Source organism: Fusarium phalaenopsidis, assembly GCF_050370095.1.
Source record: "Fusarium phalaenopsidis strain FUZ10S chromosome Unknown contig_32288, whole genome shotgun sequence".
In the NCBI taxonomy this organism is placed as follows: Eukaryota; Fungi; Ascomycota; class Sordariomycetes; order Hypocreales; family Nectriaceae; genus Fusarium; species Fusarium phalaenopsidis.
The window spans coordinates 164,081-184,304 of record NW_028145412.1 but is presented as its reverse complement, the minus strand read 5'-3'; the positions used below and the strand labels follow the sequence as shown (position 1 = coordinate 184,304).

Below are 20,224 nucleotides of genomic sequence, written 5' to 3'. Positions count from 1 at the left end.
GTCAGGTCCCAGCCGTGTTTCTCGACCAGCCCTCACTGAGGTGCTTTCTGTTGGCCGCTCTGCGTCGTCCATTGGTGCCCTGTCTGAGAGCCTGATTTCCAATAGTACCTTGGGCTCAAGTTGATAAACCCCGCGCCCCGGAGCCGTAGAGTTATGCTGACATCCTGAAAACCCACTTACTCTACCCCCGTCCCCCATGTCTTTCTTTGGCTTCGGCCGCGAGTCCGAAAAAGGCCCTCGGGTCACTGTTCGTCTGCAGGTTTGGCACTACCATGTTCGGGGTCGATGTCCCGAGTTCAACCGCAGTCTGGCAGAATTCTTCACTCACAAATCTCTGCAAAAACACTGGAGGATCCATCCAGCCGAGGTGGTAGAGCCCCTCAGCGTGTCTAGCCGGGATGAATACGCTCCGGTCGAGGTAGGTTCATTAATCACCTACTCAACTTGACTAGTTCAACCACGCTGACTTGGCAGGTCGATTTTGTACACAGGAAGGCTACTTACGCCCAGCCGGTAGGAGATCCTCATTCTGGTGTCCGAGACATTTTCAAGCATATTGCTCCCGAAATTGTGTACAAATATTTCGTCATTGGGCTGCAAAGTGCCCCTCATGCAATGAACATCTACGCAACTCTGGACGGCGAAGAAATGACGGGTGTAGACATTAAGCGTCAGTATGCCCACAGTTTTATCCTCTTCCCGTTAGAGCTTCGCCTGCAACGAGACCTAAGGCCAAACCCGGTATCTCAAGAAGACAAAATGATGGAAATGTAAGCACTCAATCACCTCTACCACCCCGACGCTAACTGAATTGCGCACCTAGACTGCAGGCAGGGGTCATAACTCTGAGCACATTGAGGGCGCTTGTCTGCGCCTTCAAGGTTTTCGAAGGAGGAGACATATCAAAGGCGGGCGACGTGCTCGCTACCACTGACAAAACCCTGCATGAGCTCACTTCTCAGCTGCCATGGTTGAAAAGTGGTCTTGAGAAAGTGAGTTTTGCTCATGGCCATAGTCGGTCATATCTGATACGTGCTGACATCGGATCCAAGGCAAGAAAGACCGTCGAAGGGGGCGAAGACGTGGCATTCCCGGATGAAGCCTCGGCCGTGTCTCTCGCCCCAGTGAACAACGCAGCGAGTTCATTCGAAGAGCTCCGCGTCATGGCCAGGAATCTCGAGCCCAGACTTACCCGGCTATCGAACGGAGAGAGTATGTCTCAGATCAACATGTTACTGCGTCTAGGGCTAATGCATCATCTCAGACCTCACGAATCAAGGCATCGTCGACACAATGCTGGACTTGCGCCAAGCCATGGCCCATCTCTCCAGATACGAGCAGTCGATGCAGGTTGTCGACAAGGAGGAATTTACCAAGTGGGACCGAAAGGTGATCAAGTATCGTACCCGTCAATACGCAGCAACTGCCACCGTGGCTGCCATTGTCATCGTGGCCTTCTTTCGACCCGACATCCTCGCCAACCTCTTGGTAGACACTCTAGCTGGGGGCAGCATTGTAGGAGGCGTCGGCGTCACGTTGGATCAGAAAGCGAGGAAAGAAAAAGCCTTGGTGGCGCACCAGAATGCCCAGGCCAGGGCCAAGAAGGGACGGATCGCGCTAAAGGAGGTCAAGAAGGCTCTTGAGGAGGTCCGAACCGACCTAGCCACCATCTTCATGGTGCAGGTGATGCGGCAACACGTCCAGGGTCCATCCATAGGACGTCACGAACTGGAGAAGGCGGTTACGATGCTGGGGGGCGACTTGGGTGCGCTGGGCGAGGGCGGTTATGACCGAGCCCTGATTGGGGATAGGATGAGGAATCTGGTCGAGAAGAGTCTAAAGCTGGATGAGGTGTATCAGCAGACGGTGATGGATCTGAACCTGGTCATGGATGAAATAGGGAGGGTACAACAGCCAGCGTAAACAGACGAGTCAGTGGGTGGTGTTGATACAAGTCTAGTCAGCAGTATTCTATTTGAGACCACCGTATTGATGAAATTCCTTACTTTCCAAGGTCAACTTTGTCAACATCGACTCGTGCACATACTTATATCCAGGAAGTACTCAAACATCAAGCCTATGACAATTCGAGAAGCATTGCAAAGTAGACAGGGACGTGAAAGATATAGAATAGGTAGTCACTCACCACAGGTCACTTACATCGAAATAGACTTTGTAGGATTCTCTCGGAACATACCGATCCCTTCATTGCTCCCCCACACCCCACAGCATCCATGCTTAAGACAATGCACAATTTAAGAGAACGCCAGGGGTCCTTATCGCGCGTCGTCTTATCATTAATTATAGCGGTCCCGGGCTGCCAACTCTTGTCATAGCAAACATCTAAGACACAATTTCTTTGGTCTCCCACTCCAAGAGCGTCTGTGGTCCAGATTGGTGAGAGTTATCCTGCAAGAGCCAAGGCCTTCTTGCGAAAGCAGCCACACATGGCATTGCTCACCAGATCCTTTAAACTGCATCTATTTCCAGGTCCTGTCGTGTAATCCTTCAGCTCAGGCATCGGCTGCTCCGGCTCCAACATGCCAAGCCGATAAAGGCTGTCGTGCATGATGTACTCAGCGATAGCATCCAAGTCGACAAGTCTATTGTGTTGAAACCACTTGTGCACCATGAGCCCGCACATCTCGGGAAGCTCCATCTTGAAGTGCTCAGGGATCAGAATCGACACATCATATCTGTCCTCGAAGCACTCGGGGTGGAAGTATCTGCGTTTGACCCCGACGACGCAAATCCGGTATCTGGTCATGATGACATGCCTCCCAACCTTGCATAAGTTATATGACTGGCAAATCTCGGGCGTCGTCTTTCCGGGGAAGGTGAATTGCAGATAGACGTGGTGGTCGCTTGTTTGGAGTCTCCATGTCCGACGGCGTTTTTCATTCCTTTGCCTCGCAAGTTCCATTCTTCGTCCTCTTTCTCGTGCTGAATCGATGCTGGGTGTGGGCGTGGCTTCAGCGGCCTCGGAGGGGGTGGCCGTGAGCTCTAGACTTTTGTTTATCCCTGACATTTTATGGCGATGTTATTGATGTCAGTAGATAAAAGCATGATGTTCCCTCTCTTCTTCCATGCCAACTTGACAGGAAGTACGAGCTACCCGATACTAACAGGTGGCGTATCACGTGTGACCCCAGGCAGCTTCCCGAAGCACCCCCAAGATGCAGGCAATCACAGTCGGCTCTACAAGCACATGTCCAGCTACCCGGTGGCCAGTTCAAAAGAAGCAACGCCAAGCAAGAGTGCCATTTTGACCTGACGAGTAAAACCCGATCTCACCTCATTTTCAAACGTGGATGCCAACATGGCCTCCCCAAAAATCGGCCAGTAATCTCATCTTTCTTTGTTTATCTTGCACAACAGTCACATCCGACCAGACAACCAACAGCCAAGTAGCTAAACACACTCATCACTTCGCAAGTTCGTATTAAAATGCCGTGAGCAAGCAGAAAAAAAATCAGTCCAAATTAGTCTCCCATAGTTGAAACAAATAGTCTCGACATAACCAGAGAACTAACTACCCCCCGAGCCATAGACGATCTCCCATGTCCAAGCTCTTCGGGCCAATCCCCTAGAAACCACGGAGCACGTCATATTACCGGTCGTCTACTAGAATGCCCCTTTCCATCTCGAGTGTGGCTTTTGCCAGAGATTCCCATGGCTTTTTCCTACCACGGCACGCTTCGTCCCGACGCCTCCTCTCGAGTGGGCGAGAAAAAAAAAACCACAGGAAACCCTCATTTCCACATTTGTCAACCTAGTCATGCAGGTCCCGGTTCCTCGGCATTCGCTGAACATCCCAGGGGCTGAAGGCTGAAGGAGTGGGCTAGGGTCTGTGGCGCTATCGAATCTGCTGGCGCTTATTCGATGCGGGCTTTCCCAGTTCCAGGCCTTCGGGTATGTCACCGGGCGGGGGCCGAACATGACCAACGTCCCTGGAAGAAGCAACGGTCTCTAGTCTAGAAGATCCTTGCTGAGAGGGGAAGGAAGAAGTCCTAGTGGTGAGACCTGTGGGTAAAAGCTTGGGTTGTGATCTTCGATGCGGGTTGCAACTCTCTCCATAGTGGTAGATCTCAACATGGGCTTGGCTTTCATGATAATCAACAAATCCACACGAATGTTACAAAACATCCAAGCAAAATGCCACTGAGGCTCTTACTCCTTTGCTTATTTTTCCGCAAGCCACACAAAAATGGTGTTTCCCTTACGAGGAATCAAGCCCGTCGCCTTGCGGATCTGGCGGCGCACTTAGACTCAATAGCTTGGTCAACGGACTTGAGAGGCGTCAGCTGCGCCGCCAGATTAGGATCATCTCCATGACATTTACGGATCCTGATAAACAATTAGCTTGACAATATTGACAAAAGTTAGGGGCAGTTTAGGCAGACTATCGAGGGGGTCTATTGAGGAGTCAGGTCATCGCCCAATACCGTGGGTCTTGGCTTTGGTATATATCGCTCCTCTCTCTCCTCTCTACCGTCCTTCAGGAAGAGAGGTTTTGAGGCTTCAACCGTCCAACTCGGCCATTCACTCGTTGTACTCCCTTGTTCAGTCGTTCATTCATTCGTTAATTCCCTCCCCTCCTGCATCATGCGTTCCTTCGTCGCCTTGGCGGCTCTCGCCCTCTCGGGCAGCCTCGACCTTGCTGTCGCCGGTCCTTGCAGACCCAGCAACACTGTGTCTACCTCTGCTACTGGCTCTGCCACCGAGACCTCCTCTAGCGCCTCGTCGTCCTCGACTGAGACCACTGGCCCTCGCATCATCAAGAACCTGTGCCAGAACGGTGGCTTCCATGACCTCGACCCCTCGGACCCCAACAGCATCCCCAACTTCACCACTGAGGGCAACACTGAGGGCAGCACTACCGGAGGCTACAAGGGTGACGGAAGCAACGACAACAACTGCGTCAAGTTCACTGTCAGCTCGGGTCCCTTCAAGCACAAGCGAGATGTCGGCGACACGGCCAGCCTGAGCCAGGAGCTGTCCGACCTCAACACCGCGACTCCCTACACGGTTCGCTTCTTCTACTTCATCCTCACTGCCCCCGCCACCCAGAACATCTGCACTCTCGAGGGTTACATTGGCTCTCAGCAGTTCTTCACCACCTTCATCTACAGCACCGGTGCCTCTGCCATCTACAACACCGCCCTGGTGTCCACCAACGTCCCCTCCTCCGTGGCTCCTCTGTCCATCCGCGCCAGCTGCTCGTCTGGTGGTCTGGCTGCCCTCTTCGTCGACTCCATCTTCATCTCCAACCAGGTCACTCCCCAGAACATCAACGACTACAGACTTGACTTTGGTGACGGTGATATCCGTGAGCCTGTCTCTTCTCCCACCACTGTGGCCACCACTCAGGAGGCTACCACTCAGTCCGCTTCCGAGACTGCCACTGAGCCCGCTACCGAGACTGGTACTGAGACTGCCACAGGCTCTGCCACCGAGTCCGCTACCGAGACTGAGACTGCTACTGGGTCTGGCTCTGCTACCGAGACCGCCTCTGAGACTGAGACTGGTACTGAGTCCGCCACCGCCTCTGGCACTGAGTCCGCTACCGAGTCCGCCACTGCCACCGACTCTGCCACCGAGACCGTCTCGGAGACCGCGACTGAGTCTGGCTCTGCTACCGAGGGTGCCTCCACCACCGAGACTGCCTCTGAGACTGCTACCGAGTCCGCTACCGAGACTGAGTCTGCTACTGAGACTGCCACCGAGTCGGCCACTGAGTCCGGTTCCACCACTGAGGGTGCCTCCACCACCGAGACCGCCTCTGAGACTGCTACTGAGTCTGCCACTGAGACCGAGACTGCTAGCGAGACTGCTACCGAGTCCGCTACCGAGACTGAGTCTTCTACTGAGACCGCCACCGAGTCTGGCTCTACTACTGAGACTGCCTCCGAGTCGGCCACTGAGTCCGGTTCTACCACTGAGGGTGCCTCCACCACCGAGACCGCCTCTGAGTCTGCCACTGAGACCGAGTCGGCCACCGAGACTGCTACTGAGACTGCTACTGAGTCCACCACGGAGTCCGCTTCCGAGTCTGGTTCTACCACTGAGACCGCCTCTGCTACTGAGACCGCCTCCACCACCGAGACTGCCTCTACTTCTGAGACTGCCTCTGAGTCCGCCTCTACCTCCACTGAGGCTGGTTCTACTACCGAGTCTGCCTCTACCACTGCCTCGGAGTCTGCTTCCTCCTCTACTGAGTCCGGTTCCACCACTGAGTCTGCCTCCACCACAGAGTCTGCTTCCACAACCGAGAGTGCCTCTACCACTGAGTCTGCTTCCGAGTCTGCCTCCACCTCCACTGAGTCGGCCTCTGAGACTGCCTCTACTACCGCCTCCGAGACTGCCTCTACTACCGCCTCCGAGACTGCCTCTACCACCGCCTCCGAGACGGCTTCTACCACTGCCTCGGAGTCTGCCACTTCCTCGACCGAGTCTGCCTCTTCCACTGAGTCCGCCTCTACCACCGCCTCCACCACCGCCGCCCCTACCACCACTGACTTCACCACCACCACCAGTGCTGAGTCTACTACCACCACTGCCGAGTCAACCACCACCAGCGATGCTCCTGCTTGCTACACTGCCAACGCTGTTGACGCTGGTGGCTTTGAGGGTGATGAGGCCTTCACCTTCTGGACCTTCAAGGCCAAGTCTGGTGTTGTCGCCAACTCCAAGAACCGACCCAGCCACTCTGGTGACAGCTCTGCGTAAGTTTCACCCCTCTCTCTCTGTCTCCGATAACACAAATGCTAACATCTCAACAGCTTCGTCCGCTGGCCCCAAGGCAACAAGAAGGCCAGCATCACCCAGACCGTCACCGGCCTCGTCCCCGGCGCCACCTACAACCTCGGCTACTGGTACCACGTCGCCAAGGGTGACCACCTCCCCTTCTACGAGTGCGACATCCTCGTCCGCTTCGACGGCAAGAACTTCGACGATTTTGACCCCTTCTACGACGCCAACGCTTGGAACGAGTACGTCCAGCGCTACAACACCGTTGTCCCCACCAGCGACACGGCCGTCCTGTCGTTCGAGCTCTCTTGCCAGGACAACCCCGACGCCTTCTACATCCAGCTGGATGACGTCCATCTCAACCGCGTCTGCCCCAACGGTGGTGACGACGAGGAGGAGGAGGAGTAGATGGAATCATGATGACGCCTTATTCTTGAGGATAATGTCTTAAACTTCTTCTTGTACTTAATTGGATAGACCACTCTAGATATCTTGGACAGCCATAGGCCACCAGTACGTGTTGTTCCTCACGTCCAACTGTTACGAAACTATGATGCTATTTACTCAAAGTGAATTCCTCTATGTGCCTCTCGTTCATATCTGCCCTTGCTAGTTCATGTACAAAACTTCACCACCACTTGGTGTCCGTAGTGCGCCACGTGTTGGTGCCGCAGTGAACTTCTCCCATGCCCAGGTGATGCGAGAACCAGTCATCCTGGAACGTCACGTTGAAGCTAGCCCTGGCATACGTCTCCTGCACAGCCTTGGCGATAATGTCCTCGCCGTCAATGACCGGGCCCCAGGGGTTAGGAGCGAGGACAAATGAGTCTGCCAAGACAACACCATTGACGGTGCCTGGGTAAAAGGCAACGAGCTGGGTCTCGGGGTCCACTTCACGTCGTCCCAGCTGGACAGGGCCATGGGGTTGAGCCGCCTCGATGATGGACTTGGCCTTGAAGACCGGGCCACCACTAACAGCCTTCTTGCTAAGAGAAGAGCCAGCGCTGGGCTTGGAAGGGCTTGGGGTTGAAGAGGGGCCAGGAGTCGGGGTGGCACTGGGGCCGGTCGAGTTTGTGTTGATACTGCACGTCCAACCCTCAGCAAACGCGTAGTAAAACGTCGCAGGAACGCGAAGAATCTCATCATCAGTGAGCCCCGTCTCACGCTTGAGAATAGCAATGTTACCCTCAATGCGCTTGGCAGCCATCTGGTTGATGCTCTCAAACTTCTTCAGCTTAAGAACTTGGTCGATGGTCTCCTTGGGAAGACAGTACTGCGCTGGGTCCTCACCAGGGAGATGAGGCCTCGAGAGAGCCTTCATGCTACCATGTCCCTCCTTGGAAGCCTTCTTGAGGAGTTCCACACCAGCGATGGGATCATCAACCACAACGACCCATCCTCGCTCATTGTCAGCGGGCAGGAACTGAAGAAACTCATCAACATGACCGACAGCAAGCCAAGCCGTGTCGAGAGCAAGGGGATCTTGAACTTGCTGGGCCTTGAGAAAGTTGAACATGAGGGGCTTTCGTCCCTCCCACTGACCCTGGATGACACGACCCGCGGGATAGTTCTTTCCCTTGTACTTGTAAGGGGGGATCGTCTCCAAGTTACCGGTAGAGTCAATGGTGTCGCCGTCTCCATGGTGCTGCACAGCGCCAACCTTGTCGTTGCGGAGCTGGTGGAAGATATCTCGGCCAGAAGAACGAGAAGCTTGCACAGACCGTATCATGACTCGAAGAACAATAGGTCCATCGGGTCCAGGGATGCTCGTGTATCCTGGCTCGAAGAAATCTTGAGTCCAGATATCGCCGTTGTCAAACAAAAAAACAGGCTCGCCAATGCCCGCGGCAGCAGTATTGTCTTCCAAGTCGGCAACGAATCTGCCCTGAGCACCATCTCCATCAGCACCAGTGCTAAACACTCTCTCGGCGAGCTGCGCATGGTGATGCGTCAAGACAGGAGCAACCCGCAAAGCAACAGAGTCAGTAGCCTTTTGACTTCCATCCGAGACAGTGAAGTGAACTTGAGCTTTGCCATCCCAACCCTTGGGTCGACGGACATCGCGAGCATCGATGCCCAGCTCAAGACCACCCTTGAGGTCCTCGGCCGTAAAGGTGTAGTTGGCACCCACGTACGTCCACTCATTTCCCTCCTTGACAAAGATGCGAACCTTGCTAGCGGCAACCTTGTTCGTGACATGAACCTTGCCCTTAGCAGAAGCACTGAGCTTCGCAATGGGGAGCGTCCGCAGGGGAGCGAGGTACTTGGGGTTGCGCTGCACGTCGTCGACAGCATCGTTGCACTTATCCAAGTAGGTCTCGCCATCTTCAAAGGGGACTTCCTGACTGGGACCCCATTTCTTGGAACATCGCTGGTTCGTATCGCCAATGTTGGCGAGAAACAATGCTCCCCTCTCAGACGTCCAGGTGGTCTTGGCCTTGATGTCGGAGTCGCCCTTGACGTCAACCTTTCCGTCGCGGTTCGTATCCGCTAGGATGGTTGCCTTGAGACCGTAAGCGTAGGTAGACTGGCATAAAGCTAGAGTCACTGTCAGCTAGTGTTTCTCCAGTAAAACAAAGAGTCACATACCCAAGGCGAGAACCGCCACTTTGCCGGTAGAGAAGCGCATGGTCAAGTCGCCAGTAAAGAAGAGCAAGCTTCTATACAGCTTCCTTCATGAAAGAGTCCAACTCAAGGACAAGAGCCGACCGTCTTATATGTGCACCGTTCCAAAGACGATCCTCATATCAGAGCGTTACATGAAACCGTATTCCACCTCCCCTGCCCCCAGTCATAGTTTACATGGATATAAATGGCCTGCCCCCATTGTTTCACAGACAGTGCCGACTTACGAGAGAGGCAACCGCCGGGGGAGAGAGAGAAGAAACAACGTTATGTGATTCACGATCGGATCAGGCGGTGTTGAAAGTAAGGCAGGCATCCGATACAGCCACCACCTTGATGGGGCTCTGAAGCAAGCCCGGAAGAGCGGGACGTAAGCAGGCCAGGCTACATGGTTGGCTATCCCGTAAAGATCCCTTGACAATCCTAGACTCTTAGATCAAAAAGTGTATTCACCCCGTGTATGGCCTCACGACGCTCAGCATAATTGGCTTGCATCAAAGACGCAACTAAGCCCCTTTACCAAACAATCATATTGTTTCTTTCCCCTTTCAAATTACGTACAACTTCCTTTCCGCAACGGCACGGCGGATTCAACTCTGCACTTTTGAACTTTGCACTGCCTCGAGCAGGGATGCGGGACGAGCCACGCGCTTACGCGAACACGGTTACTACCCTTGTTTGCCTTTAAGCATAACAAGATAAATTTAGTGTCTTCCGAGCTACACAAGGATTTGTTGTTTAATTTGCCGTGTAGCACAGCATTCTCAAGTAGGCAGGAGGATTGCGAAGACGGATCAGTCCGTTGAGAAGCGGGAGGATGCAAGTGAGAGGCGACGGCAGAGTTGCGTACGCAATAGGATGAGGCTGAAGCAAGACATGCAAGTCAGCAGGCAGCTCTCGTCTAGATTCTTACCAACAGAGCGAGTCGGCAAATCAGGTATCTAGGCTTCAACACGTCTAAATAACTCAAGTTTGAGTAACTAAACTCGTACGACCATGCTCAACTCACTCGTCCAAGGAATACGCCAAAAGATCAATAATTAAAAACAAAACGCCTGGCAAATGATGCCTTTGAGCAGTTCAAGCTCCCCACTCAAGCCAAGAGCGTCTGTCTACACCAGCACTCCCAGATAACGTAAATGGCTATATGTACAAGGGTATAGGTCGTCATCTCATCCATCCCGATTAACATTATCCCCACTGCCGACATTGCCCTCAAGGCTTGGACGCCCGTGTATGTTCCTCGTAAAACTCCAGCGTCAACGCTGCCAAGAAGCCTGGGATGCACCCCTTTTCCCTCACCCAGAACCCAATCTGATCACTGATCCTTCTTGCGAACGCACTTCGCGGGCCGCCTCCCACCTTCATAGTTCCCCGCTCACCGTCAAAGACGATCGAATTCTCATGTTCGTCTGTCTGTGAGGGGTAGAATGTGCTCTCGACCCGCATCTTGCCGTTCGGGATAAAGGTGACGGTCCAGCCAAGAGTTGAGAAGATGGCCTCCTTAAACTCTTGCGACTTGGATCCCCAGACTTCCTTGAGGCGCCGAGCGGACTTTTGGGCTGACGCGGTCTCGGCCTTGGCAGCCGCGATCTCACGTTCCATCGCCGAGAGCACGGAGGTGGGAATCATGGGGACTGACGAGTTGCCAGTCTTGGAACGGAGGGTTGCCAACAAGTCTTGGTTCTCCTTCTGGAGGGCCTCCAGTGTGGACCGCTTGATGGCTTCATAGTCCGATGTCGGGTTGGACTTGAGGGAGAGAACACGGGTCTGCGTCTGTTGCTTAGCAGCCATGAGCTGCTCGCGGTTGGCTGACAGGTCCTTCTCCAGCAACGCCACCTTGGTCTGGAAGCTAGACAGCTCCTCCTGCAGCTTGCGGTTCTTGCGCGCAAGCTGTCCAAGCTGCTCGTGGGCATTGTCATCCTCAGGCCGGGAGCGTTTGCTGCCAGTTGCCGGCTGCGGTGTGCCTGTAGCAGACGGTTCCACGGATGACAGCTCAGCGTGCAGACTCTGCACTTCCATCTTGTACTTATCCACGAGATCCTCGAGTTCCTGGACTCTCTTCGCGCGGGCTTCATCAAACTGTTCTGGTTGGACTGTCTCATCCTCGGTATCAAAAGTCTTGAGCTGAGCTCGAAGGTATTCCACCTCCTTGACAGCCAGGGCGCGTTGTCGTTCCAGTCGTAGTCGAGCCTTGTCGGTGTTGTTGGCGTTTGCTGATGTCTTGGCATTCTCAACCTCCGTCTTGAGCTGAGCCTTCTCGTCTTGTAGCGTCTGGATGGTGTTCTGTGTTGCCGTCATCTCGGCCTGAAGAGCGCCCAACTTTTCCACATACGACGCCGTGGTCAGACGCTCCTGGACAAGCGCCCTTGCCACAGCCTCTGGGGAATCAAACTCGTTGTCACCAGTCTCGGACGCATTCTTCAAGTACGCCGACCAGGCCAATCGCTCATCCTCGAGTCTCTGTCGCTGAATACGGGCCTCAGCAAGCTCTGCCTCGACCATTTCAGCAGCCTCGAGCTTGCGTTGCAGACTTCGCTTCTCCTCCTCGACGACCTCGACCGCCTTGCTCAACGCTCGTAGGTGCTTGAGTTCGGAAAGCTGGTCGCGGTTGGTCGCTTCAAGGTTTCGAATATGATGAACTTGCTCCGACAGTTCTTGTTTGATTATCTCCATCGTCTCGGCATCTCCGCTCTGTGCCTTTAGTCGTAGCACGTCCGCCTCGAGGTTGCCGATCTGCGCATCCTTCTCCGCCAGCTGAGCCTGGGCTTGCTGGAGCACATTTTCTCGCTGGTCAATCTCCTGCTCGTATTCTTGTAGCGACTTTTGCGATGCGGCAATCTGCATTTCCAGGTCGGTAACCTTTCGATCAGCAATGCGCGCAGCCTCCTCCTTGGCCGTGGACAAGTCCTCCAACTGTTCCTGCAGTAGGCGGGCTTCGTCCTCTGCCTCACGGGCTTTTCGCTCCAGGGCTTTCTTGTCGCCTTCGATATTCTCTTTCAACTCTTCCAATTCCTTTCGAAGGGCTTCGGTTTGGCTGGCTGTCTTTTCACGCTCGGCCTCGGCGGCCTGGCGCTGCTGTGCCTCATCCTGCTCTCGTCGGCGCGCTTGCTCGAGCTTGCTGTTGTGCTGGGACAAAGCAATCTCCTTCTCTTGTTCGGATGTTTGCATGCGATATTGCAGGGTGCCAATCTCGGCCTTCAAGGCCTCAATCTCCTTCCTGTACTTTTCATACTCGTCGGCATCGGGCGGCGCCATGTTCTCTTTAAAACTATCGCGTGAACCCGGGCGGACAGACTCGGCGGTATGGCCTTGTCGGGAGGAAGGACGGGGAAGGTTTGATTCGCCAGTGAAGAAGTTGTATGTGGGCTGAGTACTCGCTCGGAAGGATGATATCTAAGAATGCGCCCAGTCAGAATGCTGATGGTGGTGGTGATGACAAAACTAATGTTTGTTTTGTTTGGAATGTTATTGACTTACCCTGGACTCTCTTAGAGTGGTCTGAGGGCGCCCGATGGCAGAAGTGCTAGCTCGAAACCTGTTGCTAGAAGAGACCCGTCGGCCTCCAGAGCCGTCAGGCGTATGGGCGCGCATTTTGTGGCGGGTGGTGAGGTTGCTTCTTGTGAGACGGGAAGCGCGATCCCTGGATGCTTCGTTTGCGATCACCACAGCAGCTGGTGGGTCACGTGATGTTGATGATCCATGTTGAGTGGACAGCTTGCCAGCATCTTTGTACCTTATGAATGATGGGCTTCATGGATCTAGGGATCATCCAAAGCTAATGAATTAGGCTGGAGAAGATTTTCATCTCCAGTTGATATTGAGAGTGATACAGTAGACAGGTTGACATGGGTCCCAGGAGTAGCTTCCATCTCAAATTCCGTTCGCGCCATTAGTCCAGGGTAACAAGAGCAGGCAGTCCCGATGAAATCGGTATCCAGTTGGCAGCGACCCAGAATGAGGAGTTGTTTTGAAAGTAGCTTTATACATGTTTAAATACTTTATGAATGCCTATTCCTCTTTCTTTGGTGCTTGTAGTGGTCTTGCATTGCTACATGGCTACTGCAGATCTATTCCTGATTGTTCGGGTTTGCAACTCCATTGCCATTTGCCAGGTGCATGATCACAACCAACCTGTTAAGCAATCAACACTGCATATCTCCCTCATAATCGTCCCAGTGAGAGGGACCAATGACTGAAAATGCATTAAACATGGAATTGGCCCCGTTAATTGGTCTGCAAGGGCTGGGGAAAACAGGGCAGCGAGACATGAAGCTTCAATTCCTTCAGCTCTAAAGATTCAAGCTCACTGCCCTGTCTTTGCGTTGTGATGCGTTGCGTCAACCACGTGGATAAAAAACAAACCCCTTTCTCCCTAACCCAATCAGCAAAGCTAAACACAAACCAGGAACCATCTCTCGATCAATGACGCATCTTGTTTACCAACTCTTCCGTCTCATAAGCTCCGATCTGCCAAGGCCATATCGCCAAGTGACGTAGCATCCATCATCCCGCCTTTCTCGGCCAGTAGCGGTACGTACCTGGACGGGAAGGGGATGGGGACCCTGTTCCCGCAAAGCCAAGATGGCACGTGATTGGCCATCTCGCAGCCGTTCCTTGTGGCTCGTGACCCACACCTTTCCATCCGCTCGGCATTGGAGGGGAGAAGTGATGGGTAACGTTGGGTATTTTCATTCCATCGCTTGCAGAAAAAAGCTTCCCCCAGCCCCGACGATCTTTTGCAGTCTCCGTCTGTTCTTGCCCAGAGAAGAGAGGCTCTTGTCTTGTACCCACTGACGTATTCTTCTGCGACTGCCATTGGGGGACCTTGGTCTGAGATCTCTTGACCCTCCCTTCCCCGATTCCGGATCGAGAAATGCGACTAGGCAGTCTCAACGCCGCCGCAGCTTGAGCTGCCCTTACTCTCCCTCGACCTCATCTTGGAACCATAATCGTACCCAGACACTTTTTGTTGATAATAGATTTCATCTCATCATAAACAATGGCCTCAATTGGCCTCAGGGTGAGCTCCAACTTTGCCTCCTCCAGTTCTCCCCTCTAACAGGTTCCTCTAGTCCTCCGTGACCACCCGAGCTATATCCCTTCGAACCCCACGCGCCCGTCAACTCTACTCGAAACCGTCCACCTCGTCGTTGATCTCGTCACGATGGTCGTCAACGTCGTCGAAGCGGCCTGACAGCCCCAGCGATTCCGAGAGTTCCGCAACTTCGACGACAGACTCCGACACGTCCGTTTCGAGCAGCGCATCCTCGACTTCCAAGTCCAGCGGCAAGATTAATGTCTTTAGCAGCGATTGGGAAGACCTCGACACATCCATAAAGTCCTTTGACGACCTGCCACATCGTCTTTTCGGCGCGAACCAACACATGATCATTAATTATGAGCTGAAGGAGGCTCTGCGTCTGATGCTGCGGCAGTTCAATGCTCCCATTGTCTACTGCTTCGCATACGGCTCTGGAGTGTTTCCTCAAGAGGTTTCCAAGCCGAGCATCTCCGATGCCGCCTTCCGCGCCGTTCACCCCAACCCGCCTGAAGCACTCGTCAAGGCGCAAAAGGGCTCCCCCAAGATGATTGACTTCATCTTTGGAGTGACGCACACTCAGCACTGGCATTCGATCAACATGAAGCAGCATCGCGATCACTACTCCGGTATCGCATCTCTGGGGTCTGGTTTCGTCTCGCGCGTGCAGAATTGGGGCGCTGGAGTCTACTTTAACCCGTACATTGAGATGAATGGAATGCTCATCAAGTACGGCGTCACGAGTATTGACAACCTCGTTACCGATCTCTCTTCCTGGGAGAGCCTGTACCTTGCAGGCCGTCTTCAGAAGCCCGTCAAGATTCTCCGTGACCATCCCCGTGTACGGCTCGCAAACCAGCACAACCTTATCGCTGCTGTTCGAACTGCCCTCCTTCTCCTGCCCCCCAAGTTCACAGAGGCTGAGCTCTACAGCACTATCGCTGGCCTCAGCTACCTTGGTGATCCTCGCATGGCTCTCCCTACCGAGAACAAGAGCAAGGTAACAAACATTGTTGACAACAACATTGTTCACTTCCGCCGTCTTTACGCTCCCCTAGTCAAGACACTTCCCAACGTCGACTTCTCCGGCCCCTGCCGCATCGATGATCAGGACTGGATTCTCAACCCTGAGGCGGTTAACACCCTCGAGCAGGATATGGATCCCGTCCGTCGCGGTAACATGGTGCGGCGCCTTCCACAGACCTTCCGCTCCCGCCTCTACTTCCAGTACCAGAAGAAGTTTGGTATCCCCCGCGGCGAATTCAATAAGTTGATGAAGGCCACTTCCGACGAGGAAAGTCGCGCTGTTCATCGCATGCAGGGAGGCGAGTTCGAGCGTCGCATTGCTACGGATGACCCTGAGAACCTGCGTGAGACGGTGCGGACCGTGGTCAAGCATACAGTCAACTGGCCCAGCACAACACAGAGCATCAAGGGACTCGTAATGGGTGGCTTTTCACGGACGTGGCGATACCTCGGCGAGAAGTTTTCCAAGTGGAAGAAGGGCCAAGAGAGCCAAAAGGCCAAGGAAAATGCCGATAAGTCTGAGTAGACAAGGGTTGAAGCCCCCCCCTGAGTCCTTTGATGCCTCCAGCCATCACGCTCACACCTGTACATATCACCGGCGTCACCCACAACGCGCATTCCATTTTGTATCCCAGATCTATGTATAGCCCACTTTACCGCCGCAACAGCGAGAAGCAAGGGGCAACAACGCACAGCGTCGTTTTGGAGTATTTCGGACCGGAGCGTTTATAGGCAGGGTCAAAAGGAAGGAAAAATAGTATAGACGTAGCGAAAGCCAATATGCAAAGTACCAACAGAATAAGGCCGTGTGCTATATGTTACAGTTGGACAAAACCAAGCAAGAGAGTCCTGATATTGCCGAGATATAGACATTGTTGTTGTAGAGTCATAGAGACTACAAGGTTACAGCTTTTCGACAAAAACATACTACTACTGCCCTTCTCACGCTCCAACCCATCCAGCCGTCAATAACCCATACAAAAAAGACAAGAGACAGTATGACATATAAAGATAAAAAAAAGGAAAAGTAAAAAAAGGAGTGAAAGTAAACCCAAGAAGGGGAGGCTATCCTCCCATCACGCTCGCTATTCAATGCGCCGCCCTAGGAACATTTTTCAGTGTCCTCCTCGGGCCTCTATCCATGCACTTTGGGGATCACACCTCGAGGTTCAGTTTCTGGCTCATGGCCCCTTACCGACCCTCGTACTTGCCACTGACGAGCTTTCTCACTACCGGCACGTCTACCCACTTCTGCTCCGTGCTTGCGCTGTCGTCGGCAAAGGGGTCATCTTCTGTGAGTTCCTTCGCCTTGCCCTTGCCCTCGTCAAGTCTCGAGATGGAAATGCCACTTCCTACCACATCATCCCCAGAGGGAGTGTACTCCCACCTGGCTTCAACATGTCCTGGCTTGGGCTCGGTACCCTCGGCGCCGATGATACGGCACACAATCTTGTGGGGTTCGTTGGTGAGAGTCACATCGCCTACCCGCCAGTACACCAGGTGCTTGTCCTTGAGGTGTGTTCCCACAGGCTTCGTCTGAGCGCCGCTTGACCGGCCCTCGTACGTCGCCACGATGACCACGTTGTGTAACGTTACAGGCGCAGAGAACTTGAAGGATGGGTTGAGCTGGTACTGTAATAGCAGGCCGAGCTTATCTCCCTGAGGCTTCCAGGCAAGCTTCAGGAGCAAGGGCGCATGCTGACCGAGCGCGGGGCTTCCAGAATCCTCAGCAAATACCCGATAGGAGAATGCCGTGTTTGTTTTGGTGAGATGAGAGACGTCGAGGGAGAACTGATCGTGGTTTTCAACTGATGAGTTTTGCACGAAGATGCGGTTAGGACCAATGCGCTCCAGTGCTGCAAAGTTGTTGATGCGGATGGTTTCGTAACCTGTTTCATGTGAATACATGTCCTTGACGAATTCATGTTGCAACTTACTCTTTGCATCGCCTGAATCACTGGGGTTGTTGACAAACGCAACTTCACCAGTGATGGATGCAGACTTGATGCCACCCTCTTCAAAGACAGCAGAGACACTCTCAATGATGGATGAGTTCAGACCAGGAGCCGTCATATCAGGATGCTTGGGGTGGGCAAGGCTTCCCAATGAGTTGCCCGATCGTACAGACTGCGTATCTGAAGTTCCAGCAATGCTAGCCTCGGATGCTAGCGTAGCAATGGTGCCGGACTTTGTGAAGGACGTAGCGGGCAATGAAGGCGACACAGGGAATCCACCCACGGAGGAATCAGTACCGCTCTCGGGCATACTAGGCGGTGGGACGTAGACGGTGTGCCGGACGTCACGGCGACCTCTTACGGTGCCTGTGCGACGAGTGGCCGGTCCGATTTTGAGGCTGTTGGCAACACTCGACAACGCGGCGAGCTTAGCTTCCGGATCCTCTTCCTCGACTGGCGTCTGCTGAATGTTGACCTTGAGCAGTTGTTCGGGGTCTTCGCCTGCTTCTTGCTGGGCCTCCCTTTGAGCTTGCGAGATGGGGTCGTTCATCGGGGGCGGCACAGTGAAGCCTTCTGAGTCCTTGGTTCCAGCTGTGGCTGCCACAGGGGTCGATTGCTGCTCCTCTGGCTTGTGAGAAGGAGGAGGTCCTGGTGGCGGCTGAACATCTGACAAATCGGGCTCATGGTTGCCATTGACTGTGCCTGCAGTCGTTTGTGGGATCGGGCTGTCCATAAGACCTTCATTGTGCGACACTCCGTTCGTGTTCTCGTGCGGTGTGGACTCGGGCTTGGGTGGTTGGTCGATATTCGCGGGCAGCTTAGGCACATCAGGTGCTTCTGCTAGAGAGGACAGTCGGTGATGCTCCTGCAGATTAGTCGAGGAGCCTCTTGGTGAGACACCGCGGTCATGATGACTGTGGCTGGTTCCCAACCTGCCGAAGCTAGGGCCGCCCTTTTGAGGGGATAATTGACCAAAACCGGCGTGCATGCTCTGTCGCCTTCGTCCACCAAACATGGTGCCGAGACGGCGAAGTTTGCCGCCTTGAGGATGTTAGCTAAGCATACAACATGCCAAGGAGTCAACTTACCTGGCTTGGGCTCTTGCGGAACCGAATTGTTCTCGCTCACATCGTCGTCGGGAACGGTAGAGGAAGCGGCAGCAGGGGTAGGAGGCGCCTGGACGCTTGGTGTGGGCGCATTGGTGCTACCAGCAGTGCTTGGGGGTACTGGCGTCGAAGGCGTGGTGCCGACAACGGATGACTGTCGCGTTGAAGTCCTCGTAGGAAGCTTGGCCCTGCCTTGGGTGGCCCTGTTCACAAATGACTGGATTTCCTTGTCCGTATCGATCTCGAGCATGAGCGCAAGCGTTTCGACGGCATTCTCCTGGACGCGCTGGGCTTGGTCGGATTCGTGGGTCTGGTACTGGGTGAGGAGATCACGCAGATTGTTGACCCGCGACTCGTCGAGGGCTTGGAGGGACTCGAAGATGAAGGGCGCCTGCGACTCCCACTGTCCGCTAGCAGCCTCCAGCTTAGACGAGGCGGCGTCGACCTTTTGGGTGTTGGCACGACCTCCCTTCTTGCTCAGCTTGTCGGACCGCTCCTGAGCCTCCTCAAGGTCCCTTGCCATGGTGGCCAGGTTGTTGGACATGGTATTCATGTTCTGGAAGTCCTTGCGGATGTGAAAGTTGCGTAGGGGGTGCTCAATGTCCTTCTCGATGCGATCGGCGAGCTGATGGTGGGAGTGGGCGATGCTCTCGACCGAGTCGATGATTCGGTTCCATGGGGCCTGGAAGACACTATGGCAACTGTGAGCCAGCAAGTCATGATGATACTGCATAGCGGCCAGACTCACCCTAGTTCAGACTGGGCATTGGGCACCTTGAAGGCAGTGAGCTTGCGCAAGCCCTGAACATACTGTTCCTCGACGCGACGGCGCTCCTGGTTGGGGGTCAGCATGACGTCTGGATGGAACGAGATGACCCCAAGTCTTTGCGTGGGCATTGGCATCCATCTCGAGAGGCCGGCGTACCTGGAGCCAGTCGGCAATTTCGACGTTGATGCGGGACATGCGCTTTACTCGCTCTGAGAGGGTATGGGCCGCCTGGCCGGGCTGGAGAGCTGCCTATGAGTTGCGCAAAGAAGCAGATCAGTAAAAGCTCGATACTAGACTCTGCGTCTTGCATTTTACAGCGCTGCAGTCTTGGCTGGGGACGGGGATTGCCTCACCAGCATGGCGGGATACTCGGCCCTTGCCATGTCTTCCATGGTGGACCGATTTGGGGAGCGGCGCGGCGCAAACGGATGGTGGAATTATATATAGGTGCGGAAGTAGGGGGGAGATGATTAAGTATACGATTAATGGCTCGAGGAGAGAATGCGCATGGCGATGAGGCCGAGGGCGAGCGAGAGGGGTCGGTCAAGCTTCGGGGTTGACGAACAAGGCGACAGGGAGGTTTTGCTTGGTTCGGCGATGATGGGTCGGCCGGTTGGTCGGGAAGCAAGCAAGCGCAGTGACGGACAAGACGGCTAGGTTTGTTAAGAGACCAGAAAGGTCATGTCGCAGGTGACAATGTCGACGAGAGGATGGGACGAGTCGGAAGAAAGGGGAAAGCTATTACGCGGCTCTTGTGCGTAGATCCAAGCCAAGATGCGGTGCGATGCGAGGTTGGAAGAATAGAATCTTGGAAGCAAGACGGAGCTCGCTGGACGGACCTGACAACAGACAGAGAGACAAGGCCAAGGCGAAGACAGGCGGCTGGGGCTGGGCTCTGGTTCTCGGCTGGTGACTGGACCTCGCCTCGAATGGGCTTGACCGGGCTGGCAGC

General features: G+C 54.2%; 6 protein-coding genes across 6 annotated transcripts; 3 read left to right on the top strand and 3 right to left on the bottom strand.

The window, feature by feature from the left end:
- Positions 1-196: 196 nt before the first annotated feature.
- On the top strand, positions 197-1,923 carry LRP88_03606 (uncharacterized protein; the record flags this gene model as incomplete). The annotated part of the gene is made up of 5 exons (XM_083240220.1): positions 197-418; positions 475-770; positions 824-992; positions 1,053-1,212; positions 1,265-1,923. The coding sequence occupies 5 exons, from the start codon at positions 197-199 to the stop codon at positions 1,921-1,923; spliced, it is 1,506 nt and encodes a 501-aa protein (XP_083103510.1).
- A 2,682-nt stretch (positions 1,924-4,605) lies between these two features.
- Positions 4,606-7,158, top strand: LRP88_03605 (uncharacterized protein; the record flags this gene model as incomplete). Its single annotated transcript, XM_083240219.1, has 2 exons — positions 4,606-6,725; positions 6,783-7,158. The coding sequence occupies 2 exons, from the start codon at positions 4,606-4,608 to the stop codon at positions 7,156-7,158; spliced, it is 2,496 nt and encodes an 831-aa protein (XP_083103509.1).
- A 220-nt stretch (positions 7,159-7,378) lies between these two features.
- On the bottom strand, positions 7,379-9,379 carry LRP88_03604 (protein-arginine deiminase domain-containing protein; the record flags this gene model as incomplete). The annotated part of the gene is made up of 2 exons (XM_083240218.1): positions 7,379-9,288; positions 9,340-9,379. The coding sequence occupies 2 exons, from the start codon at positions 9,377-9,379 to the stop codon at positions 7,379-7,381; spliced, it is 1,950 nt and encodes a 649-aa protein (XP_083103508.1).
- A 1,211-nt stretch (positions 9,380-10,590) lies between these two features.
- Positions 10,591-12,969, bottom strand: LRP88_03603 (coiled-coil domain-containing protein MAD1; the record flags this gene model as incomplete). The annotated part of the gene is made up of 2 exons (XM_083240217.1): positions 10,591-12,771; positions 12,856-12,969. The coding sequence occupies 2 exons, from the start codon at positions 12,967-12,969 to the stop codon at positions 10,591-10,593; spliced, it is 2,295 nt and encodes a 764-aa protein (XP_083103507.1).
- Positions 12,970-14,377: 1,408 nt separating this feature from the next.
- On the top strand, positions 14,378-15,968 carry LRP88_03602 (mitochondrial matrix Mmp37-domain-containing protein; the record flags this gene model as incomplete). Its single annotated transcript, XM_083240216.1, has 2 exons — positions 14,378-14,398; positions 14,451-15,968. 2 exons carry the CDS (start codon positions 14,378-14,380, stop codon positions 15,966-15,968), a joined length of 1,539 nt encoding a protein of 512 aa, XP_083103506.1.
- Positions 15,969-16,633: 665 nt separating this feature from the next.
- On the bottom strand, positions 16,634-19,664 carry LRP88_03601 (Muniscin C-terminal mu homology domain-containing protein; the record flags this gene model as incomplete). Its single annotated transcript, XM_083240215.1, has 6 exons — positions 16,634-17,331; positions 17,380-18,438; positions 18,486-19,195; positions 19,252-19,337; positions 19,429-19,521; positions 19,626-19,664. The coding sequence occupies 6 exons, from the start codon at positions 19,662-19,664 to the stop codon at positions 16,634-16,636; spliced, it is 2,685 nt and encodes an 894-aa protein (XP_083103505.1).
- Positions 19,665-20,224: the final 560 nt, after the last annotated feature.